At 31.3% G+C, this 10,344-nt stretch overlaps 3 protein-coding genes across 6 annotated transcripts; 2 read left to right on the top strand and 1 right to left on the bottom strand.

Annotated features, from left to right (window-relative positions):
• Positions 1–2,645: 2,645 nt before the first annotated feature.
• LOC139907556 (uncharacterized) lies at positions 2,646–3,417 on the bottom strand. Its single transcript, XM_071893981.1, has 2 exons — positions 3,401–3,417; positions 2,646–3,332 (listed from the first exon to the last, which is right to left on the bottom strand). Exon 2 carries the CDS (start codon positions 3,185–3,187, stop codon positions 2,792–2,794), a length of 396 nt encoding a protein of 131 aa, XP_071750082.1. The 5' UTR covers positions 3,188–3,332; positions 3,401–3,417; the 3' UTR covers positions 2,646–2,791.
• A 2,227-nt stretch (positions 3,418–5,644) lies between these two features.
• On the top strand, positions 5,645–7,055 carry LOC121131560 ((E3-independent) E2 ubiquitin-conjugating enzyme UBE2O-like). Its single transcript, XM_040726973.2, has 4 exons — positions 5,645–5,729; positions 5,785–5,971; positions 6,025–6,606; positions 6,766–7,055. Exons 1-3 carry the CDS (start codon positions 5,679–5,681, stop codon positions 6,570–6,572), a joined length of 786 nt encoding a protein of 261 aa, XP_040582907.1. The 5' UTR covers positions 5,645–5,678; the 3' UTR covers positions 6,573–6,606; positions 6,766–7,055.
• A 270-nt stretch (positions 7,056–7,325) lies between these two features.
• LOC121131561 ((E3-independent) E2 ubiquitin-conjugating enzyme-like) lies at positions 7,326–9,816 on the top strand. Of its 4 annotated transcripts, none has more exons than XM_071893979.1 (6): positions 7,330–7,516; positions 7,669–8,398; positions 8,844–8,943; positions 9,009–9,045; positions 9,110–9,174; positions 9,242–9,816. In XM_071893979.1, exons 2-4 carry the CDS (start codon positions 7,750–7,752, stop codon positions 9,010–9,012), a joined length of 753 nt encoding a protein of 250 aa, XP_071750080.1. In that variant the 5' UTR covers positions 7,330–7,516; positions 7,669–7,749; the 3' UTR covers positions 9,013–9,045; positions 9,110–9,174; positions 9,242–9,816. The 4 variants fall into 4 exon arrangements, with proteins under 4 accessions (XP_040582908.1, XP_071750079.1, XP_071750080.1 ...); XM_071893980.1 differs by having other exon boundaries at positions 9,110–9,162; XM_040726974.2 differs by having other exon boundaries at positions 7,326–7,516; positions 8,844–9,045.
• The last annotated feature ends 528 nt before the right edge of the window (positions 9,817–10,344 follow it).

Below are 10,344 nucleotides of genomic sequence, written 5' to 3' on the forward strand. Positions count from 1 at the left end.
GTCACAGTTTTTTTCCAGTTTTTTTATAAAAATATTTCAAAGTCCGAAATAGCCACCATTGTCGGAGAAATTTGCCAAAACGTCGAGTTCATTAACGATGACACCTTCCAAATTATGTTGCAAATGAGCAAGAAAAAATGATCACCTGCACTTTGCATGATAATGACCTCCACCTAAAAAGCTCTAGGACGATTCCAATATGTGGTCACTTCCCAATCAGTTTTTATGTCGTGATTTGTAGATTGTCTTTTATTTTTAGTTCACACATTCGTATAAAAGGACTTATCTTATGACACTCGTAGAGAATGTCTACTGACGTGTCTATTTTCTCGCTACAGAATGTGCAATTTATACTTTCATCTGGATTATTCGACTTTATAGATTATAAAAACGTTGGTCTTTGTTTTTCTTTAGCATCTTTGCGGTAGGATGGTGGTTGAAGATATTGATATTTACCTATGAATACCATAGTTTAGTTGATACAAGGAAATATATAATGTTGTTGATTCATACGTTATATATATCTTAAAAATTGTTTATTGCATGTAGTCGTGTAAGGTCTGAAGATGGAAATTTCTTTAAATAGCAGTATTCCTTCATACTATCGGCTTCAGAATAGAAAAAGGTAACTGACATATTAACAAGAGGATACGTTTTTGCTAACCATTGGCTAACTTTTGGCGCGTCGGGAGGAAAGGGTGTGTACTACTCCTCAAAAGAGTGTCTAGATACATCTTCTGTTTTAGGCTAATAACTATTCATGCTTATATTACTTACATACTTGTGTATCTACAGTAATTATGCACAAAAAAAGAAAAACATTTTAAGTTTGATCATATCACAGTCATAATCAAAATACAATAAGTATATGTAGCAGATGTAACTAATTGCAAAGTTAATGTTATTATCTACAATAAAATAATTAGTTAAAATTTGTCTCTTTGTTTTTGATATATTAATTTTTAATTCATAAATGAATATCCTTTCATTCTTTGAAGATCTCGAGATCACACCTATTCTACACCTAACTGCTATTTAAAGAGTTTATTTAATTATTATCGACCTACTTACCGACAGTGGAGAAAATAATTATTGGATTTTCGATTTTGTAGGTTTGATTACTGACAAAGAAAAGAACAGACTATAATTTTGCGCGGGCGGACTTTTCAATGAAAACCTTGCCCCGAATTTACCATTTCGCCAAATGTACATTTCGCCGACAGACAATTTTTCATATCGATACCGGTCTGTGCAAAAGAATTGAGACTCTTTGAGGACAAATAATTCATTTTAAAGGCGTTTTTTCTGTATTCTATTGAAACAAAAGTGGATTAATATTTTACTTTATACCAGCTTCGAATACGTCCTCCAGACGGCACCGGAAGCCCTGGCATATCCTGACTCTCGATGTGATACCATATAGAAATAGTATGATAAATAGGTATTGTTCATGGACTATATATGTCATATCGGTAAGTTAATTAGTAAAATTTTTGCAAAAAATATTTTTTTTTATTATATAAAAAAAAACACATCAGCGTATTCTTAGAAGGTAGTTGTAATCTTTACAGTTGTAGTAATTTAAATAAATTAACACTTCATGAAATTATCTAATTTGGTTAATTGTAGTACGTATGGTTGGTCCAACTCTATGGGAAAGTCATTGGTATTGCAAATAATTATATTTTTCTGTTAATCGATTACATTTTTACAATATTCATAATCCATCTCTTCGAATGATAATTAATTGATAAAGGAAAAATGATTACTACTTCTTCCATTCGAATCGCTGTCGTGTTTGTTGATTAGTTAATTAATTTAAAGTATGCATAAATATCGAGATTTTTAAGGACAATGACATTTTTGACAATAATAACTAGAATTTAAAAGATAATAGTATTCAGTGGGCTTCAAATTGAATATATTACTTTAAAGATGGTGTGCACAACTTTTGGTACATGTCCTAGTGTTAGGGGTTGGTCTGAAAATCCAATAATGGTCTGAGTGCAATTAATATCAGCAAAAGATGTATTTTTAAAACAAAGGGGGAAAAAATAAGTATGGATATTAAAGAAAATATGAAGTTATATTCAAATTTCAATTTCTTCACTGGATATCAGGACTACTACTTAAAGTATCTTTAATAGGGGAAGAAAAAACTTATTTATTAGCATTCAAGTCCTAGGGTAAAATATATTTTTAACAAGATCAGGTGCATTTCTGTAACTAGACCTTTAATTTATAACCAAAAATAGGTACTCCAAATTCTTTGAGCAATGACAAAGATATTTTTTGTAGGTTGACAAGCTTTATCTTAATGTTACATGTCCGGAGGACGTTTAATTTTAAAAATTTAAGATTCTTAAGCAGAAGAATTTAAAATCAATGATGTAATTCCTACGGAATAGACATAAAATTTCGAATGGAATTAAATACATTATATATCCTACACAATGTACTCAATTTGTTAAAGTTCGATCATCAATAATTATTGTGATAGTTCACGCTGCCTCCGTAACCTCAAAATCAAATCTCAATAATAACAGAAAATAATGACTTAAAATAATATGAAAGTTTATATAAATAGATATCATAACATATTTGATTGATATACAAAGCATTTCTACAAAATTAAATATTATTCTCTCAAGAGAAAAGAAACATTAAATCCCTGGGTAACATGATCATCTGGATGGGCATAAGACTTATTTTTCTCGAAAAGACAGGGACCATTTTGAATGACATCATCAGGTACTTGTAAAATTGAAACTCGAACATCATAACGCATCCATTAATTCAGCTCATCTTTTGGTAATTGACTTCCTTCTCCATAGAGTAACTTAAACGCCTTCATCAATCTAATGGAACCTTGATGATTGCCTTGATAAACAGTTAATTGGGTGTCCATCACACGAGGACATAGGGTCAAATCGTTTCCTTTTAGAATGATTTTAGGAACAAGGATTGTGGGAGAACTGTTGAGACCATCAATGAGGAAGGAAACGAAGGACTCTTCATGAAAATATGACCTCAAAAGATTTTTCTTATTGTTTCCAATCAGTTTAATACTGTGTAACCAAAAGTTTGCTGAATCATTTTCATGATAGCCTAATGGAGAATGGCATTTGTTACATATGACGGATTCCCTAAAAGCGTATGGAATGACGGCCATTGTTTCAGTCCACATAAGAACTCCATCCCTAATTGTGTCAGCTAATGGAACAATTTTGCTAGGGTCATGCTTACAACCACAAAAACAGGCAGCAGCTCCCTCCTTCCAATCCGATGAAGGTAACGCAGTAACTCGTGTTGCTACAAGAGATATACTTTCCCTACAAAAAGACAGATTTTAATATATCATATTAGGATTTTATTCTCCTATTATATATGAAGTCTTTACTCGTTGCATGATTTACATCACAACTCAAGTATAATCAAATTAAAATTAGATTTATTATCATGAACATTAACCATCATTATGTTAATATATTTTAATTTATATAATTATATAGAAAAGAGCATGGTATCAAAATTTTTAATGTTATTATTTGGAGTGTATTGGAGGGGATGTGGCCACACCATGGGATACACTTAGTTTCACTTTTACACATTTATTCTAAAGTACTCTTTGTTTCCATAAAACATACTCAGCATTGTTTGCGAATAAAGAAACCAAGAGTTGTGGTATACTTTCGCAATTTCATTCGTAATGATAGTATTTAATAATGATCAATGAATAATGATTTTATAATAATACGGGCCAATTCATCTTTATTTAGTATGAATACTGCATCAATGAGTTAGATTACTACCAGAATTTATTGACTGTATAGACATAGAATGACTACAAAAAGTATTCTTAAATAATACTGTATAACCTTGTATTTCTATTAACTTTGATTATTATATAAAATAATGATTGTGAACTTAGTTGAGGTTAAGCAACGAACGTTTGTTCGCACATTCGATTATATAGAAAAGAAGGGACGAGGAGATTACATATATATGTATATATATTTTTGTAAAACCTGAGCATTTTATCATGCGTGTTTTGTGTTGTTGGTAAACTGAACAATATTTTTTTTTATATGTTCTCAAGCCGTTATCATCTTTCTTTTGTTCTTGAGGAGAGAATATCTAAGCATTGAGTAATTAGGTGTAAATTTTCTTATTAATTATAATTAATGAATTAGGTATTACAATTTTTTTATTTTTCTAATTTTAATTTGAATGAATTAGCTAAGAATGAATGATACTAATTTATATGTTTTCAATATAAACCCAAGATATTTTTAACGACCACTTCCACCACTTTGTTATAAATAAAACAACAATTTCTGATATATATATATTAAAGTTTTATTTATATCATAATATTTAAAATTAAATAAGTAAAGTAAGATAGACGTTTAAAATATACATCCTTAATAACAAGCAGATTTTTTCCATAATATCCTTAAGTCCACTTCCGATAAACATCCAATATACTTCACCTATTGAGATAAAAAATACATAATCCTTGTAAAGCAAAAACACGATTTATTCTTACCTTATAATTATCCAGTATTCAATTCCTTTTTTTTTTGTCTGATTATCAGTGGTCCAAAGAAGCAATGGTTACTAATATGTATTTTCTCTTCAATCATTTTACTCCAACATACACTTATAGTTGATATAACTCAATAATATGATCCAAAACTTCCACTTTTGAGAATTTCTTACGCCACATATACTCAGGGAGATAGGCGGGAAAAAGATCTCTTGAAGTGTTGAAAACATCTAGCTCATGCCCTTGACTTGACTCCACAAAGATTCAATAGTCTAAGTATGAGCTCCAGTTAAGGGGTCAACATAATTTATCTTATGCACCACAGTAAAGTGTTACATACCTAAGGAATGTACCCGCCTATAGGACGCCCAATCGTGGGTGACATGGTGATGTATTTATATATTGTATGATGCATTTTAATATATTAGGTTGCTGTAGGATTAATATCCAGTTGAGTCTAGGGAAAAAAGTTCTTGGTATAGAAAGAGAGAGAGAGAAAAAAAACGGAAGAATAATTAGAAAGAGATAGTGGTGATGGTAAATTTTACTAAACATACCCATTAAAGCTAATATATATTATTAATGTAAAGTCTGTCTGTTTGTCGAGGTACAATAACTTTGGGTAATGTTGGGTACTCCCTCTAGTAACTGACAAAGTAAATTCAGTAAATTTTGAAATTTTAACAACTCAAAAATTCCCATTTAAAAAATTAAATAAAATAAAAAATATATATTTTTGTAGAAAATTTAACCATTAACAATTATCATTATAATAAAGTAGAATATTGTATTATATATTTTTAGATAATCCCAATTTTATAATGAAACATATACACTATGTACAATATTTACAAAAAAAAGTGCCTTCAAAATGATATGAATTTAATTTAGGGTTGATGCACGCACGATATAAAAATGAAAGAAGAAGATAAAGACAGGAATCTTATAAGTAAAGTAATAAGTGGAATTAAGAATACTTACTCGTACAGTGATTGTCCAGTTCTTGGAAGGAGTGAGTGAAGAAATCTTGTAGAACTGAAGAAGAAGAGTAATCGTAGGTAGTTGTACTTGTGTCTGTTCTGTTGTGAGGAGAAAGGCGACGGTGCGAGGTCGTGAAGAGGAGGCCGAGATGAGTACAGGAAGGGAAGAGGAGATTGCACAACTCTTTCATGAGGATGAGGTGATTGCTCATGCAAGTTGTGAATGAGCCTCTTAATTTAATTTTCTGTTTTGAGGTCTATCATCTGGATAAGAAAGGGAACATTGTCTTTGGTACCGTGGTCAGAGATTGCGAAATGTTGAATTTCGATGATTCTGAGGATGAGGACGAGGATCGAATGCATCTGAAGAAAGGAGAGGTTTTGGTCTCCTGGTATCCCAAGTATGACGAAAAAGTGCATCTGAATTCCTCTCTGAAACTAGGTAGAAAGGACCAATATGAATTAATGCATTGCTCATTTCTTATATCCTTGTAGGAAATCGGAGTCTGATGCCTGGAGATGTGGTTCGAAGAATGGACTCCCTTGGAAAACGATCCCAAACGGGGTATTGTCGAGAAATCAAAGTAAGGACATCTGCAGCAATCAAATGCTCCAATGATCGCGTTATTTATGATATCAACTCTGAGGATGTAAAGCCCATTCAATCCTTTCTGACCAACTCTGCTGTTTGTTTAGGACCCTGGGTTGGAGTCATTCGGAAAATCAAATTGAATGTTGTACTTGCTTTTCATGATGATATCTCGAGATGTGTTGTGGATGGTAATGTCATCTCTACGTTTGATGATGTGAATGATAAAGAGCAAAAGATCACTTTGTTCAAGAGGTTAGATTATTATCCAGGCATGACACTGACTGGACCCTTAAGAGAGTTTGAAGGAACAGAGTGGCTCTCTTGTTCTGATAAGTTGAAGGAACTCATGAGTAAAAAACCCATGAAATTTGTTAAAGTAACAGTTTTAAAGACTCAAGTCCGTGAACTCTCTGTTAATTGGCCTGTGTTTGGAACGAGTCAGATGGAATAGCTCCAGATATCATCCAGGGCGAAGATCTCAAAAGGTACATTTAATTTTAAGTATACAATGTCAATATCAAAACTCCCGAGTATTTATCTCTTGTATTACTTACTTCATATTGACACTCATGTCTTATTCTTTTGTATTTGACTTCTTTAAATGTAGAATAATATAATATTAAAAAGTTTATTTTCTTCTTTAGAACCAAGATACTGGGATATTTTTTCCCCTGCACCCTCCAAATCGGTGACCGTTTTTTTTTATAAAATTAAAGAGGAAGACGTTATTTTATCTAAAAGTAAATGGCTCCAACATGAGAGAGAGATTTTAGCAAATGAAATGGATGGCGAATCAAACCCCGTGGATTCCATTCAACTAAAAGAATTTGATGTTAAAAAAGAGGAAGCAGAATCAAAGTCACTCTCCGTTCCCAATAACTCCATAAATAAGCGTAATGTCTCTATCAATGTGAATAAGTTAAGGAGACGACGATTGAATAAAAGTGTTGCCGCAGAATTATATTCTAATTTACCGAGTTGCTACAGTTCAGTTTTTTTTTCTTGCTTTTTTTAAGTGAATCTATCGTATCTGAAAAATGCCCTAGAGTAATAGTGTTTGGACTATTTGAAAAAATAAGGACTTCGCTACAAAAACTCGAAGAAAATTACTCTGAGGCGTCAAAACCTCAAACGTCAGCTATGTTAGAGAAGCTATAGGAAATATATAAAGACTGTTGTGTTCTAAAAAAGTCTATAGGTACTTCATATTTTGCATTGGAAAAATTTGCAAATATTATAGATCGTACTCCTGGAAAATTAAATAAAGTGGCTGGAAATAAATTGGCTGTTCAAGATCAGATAAGCTGTTTATTTAATAGTACCAGTGAATTTCAAAATATAAATGCCAAAGAAAATTCCCTTCCATCTAATGACGAACAAGATATATTTTATGAGGTAAGGCAAGCTATGAGATATCGGTGTGAAGAGTCTGGATGTACATGCATATAGTTATGTCCTTTAATTCGGGGTTGATATATTTTACTTTTAGAATCTGTTAGCACTAATTATTTAGGGAAAAATACTTCATTTATCATATTTTCTTGTAGAACACGTGTCGTCGGATATGCTCATTATTCAAGTTAAAGTTAGCGTATGTTTATGATGTTATAGTTGAAAAGTATGGGACAATGGTACCCCAACTTTCTATCCTAGAAGAAATACAACATGATAAGGATCTCGATATATTGCTTTCAATTACTGAACTGACCTATGATGCCATTTCCCCAGTTCTTCCCAAAGAAGAAGGAGAACAGAAAATTGAGGCACCTCAAGTTGAAAAAGCCGTAGTGTTGTCTCCTGTTGAACTTCAATCTCTTCCTTTAGAAGCTGTACTGAATTTCAAAAATGGTACATTTAAAATTGAGGAAAGTGCTCCACAGGAGCATACTTTTAAAGTTTCGCTGTTTGAACCTGTAGACCCTAAAAATTTCCTTAAGTTTGTTAAAAAAGAAGCAAAATTACTTTCAAGTAGTCTACCATCTGGTATTGTTCTGAAAGGATATGAAGACCGCATAGATTTATTCTCTGCCATGATAAAAGGTCCTTCAGATACACCTTACCACGATGGTGTATTCTTTTTCGACTTTCAACTACCTCCCGATTATCCTAAGTCTCCTCCTACGTGCTTCTATATTAGCTTCTGCAGTGATCGCTTGAACCCAAATTTGTATGAAGAGGGTAAAGTGTGTGTATCACTTCTTAGAACATGGAATGACAAGGGTACTGAAATATGGACACCTAACTCAAATCTTCTTCAGCTCCTTCTATCAATACAAGGTGTGCTTTTATTTATATTTTTTTCATCAGAGGTTTTCAATCGTTTTAGCTATTTAAATTAAAAGGAGTAGTAACTTGATGTACCTTAAAAAAATATCTTAATTTGATTATTGTTGCGTTAAAACCAATTAAGTTACTTTTTTAACATTAAACCAACATCGAATACAAGTTTTAAAAGTAATCCTATTGATTTAGTCACACTTTGTTTTACTTCTATCATATTTTCCTACTGAATACGTTTCGTCTAATATACTCATTATTCAAGTTAACCTTGGCTTCTATTTATTATCTTATAGTCTGCATTTAGGACAATATTATTCCACAATATGTGCAAATCGCCTGCCTCTACTTTATTACGTTAAAGCGAGGGTTTTTGCCAGTCCTACTGTTCACTTTATCCTAATTTATTATATTAATTAAATAATTTTAAAAATTACTTTTTAAGGGCTTATATTAGTTAAAGAGCCTTACTTTAACGAGGCAGGATATGAAAGTCAGAAGTTCACGAAACATGGAGAGGAAAATTCATGGATATATAATGAAATGTTAGTAATCAAAATAGTTCAAAGTATGACTCGACTTTTAATTAGTCCTCTTCCCATTTTTAAAGATGAAATTTGAGAACATATTAATGAGCGTGGAGATATGTAAGTTAATTCTAGCAGGAAATATATCTTCTGTAAAACCTGTAATTTTTTTCTTAAAATATAGATTTGTTAACAGATGGAGAGAATGGCTCGAAGTTTCATCTTCGTATCATTCAAGTAATGTTGAGGGTATTGTATTAATTAATTAAGTGTCCATTCTAGTTTTATTAATGATTGTTTTTTAATTATATTTCAGATAAGAAGGAAATATCTCCTTTAGATTTCCCATTGTTACCAGCTTCTAAAGGATTTTGCGTCTCCTTTGCAAAATCATTGGATGAATTTGATTTAGCGTATTCGAAATACTTGGTATCAAATAGTTAGGAATGAAAGATAACAATCCTCTTGTGTCCTAAACAATTTGTTTTCTGTGAATTTTGCCAATGTTTCTGCTTTCTGTGATTTCTTTATCAAATGTTTATTTATAGTTGTTATTTCCCCCCTTAAAATTAGTCTTTGATTTATTAGAACAATTTCTGGGGAGATTTTTTCTTAATTTTATTAGCTTTAACTCGCGCAGATTTACAAATTATTATTACTTATGTTGATTTTATGAAAAAGAATGCACTATTACTTATTCTTCATTTCCCATGAATCTAGTCGCATTGTAAATTTTTCTATTCGTGCTCCGTATTTTTTTCTTCAAAATGTGCTAAATCACTGTTTTTATTCGAATTTTGGAACCCTATTTTAGATTCACAAAATTCACTTAAATTAATTCATAGATGATTATAAATTAGTCTCAATAAAGCTTCGTTATTTTCTTATTAATTATTATTAATGGTTATATTATTATGGATATATTGAATTAAATTATTGGTAGTTGCCCAATATTTTTATATTCCCAGCCCTCACGTCTTAAAAAATAAGTTATTGTTAAATTTACAATGTTTTCTTCATCTTTTTGGTGTATTATTACTCTCTTAGATATCTAAATATCTTTTATAATTTAAACATTCTCTTAGACTCTTTTTCGCATGTTAATTTTATTCCCACTAATTTTTTTCCTTTATAGACCAGCAAACTTTTTTCTGTTTCTGATTTCCGGAATTTTCACTTCTATCGGGACACTCTATAATAAAATTTATTTAATACGATTTTAAATTATAAATAACAATACAATTTTGTTATTCCTTCTCTTGCGTCGGAGCTGACACAGTCTTCATGATTGTACTGAATATGAAATTAAGGTTTACTTACATTTTTAATCAGCTTGGCGTTACTTATCTATCGACTATCAGTAACAACGTCAGGTGGGTTGCGTAAAAGTTAGGAGCATATGAGTAACACAGATCTAAA

Source organism: Lepeophtheirus salmonis, unplaced genomic scaffold, assembly GCF_016086655.4.
Source record: "Lepeophtheirus salmonis unplaced genomic scaffold, UVic_Lsal_1.4 unplaced_contig_843_pilon, whole genome shotgun sequence".
Classification (NCBI taxonomy): domain Eukaryota; kingdom Metazoa; phylum Arthropoda; class Copepoda; order Siphonostomatoida; family Caligidae; genus Lepeophtheirus; species Lepeophtheirus salmonis.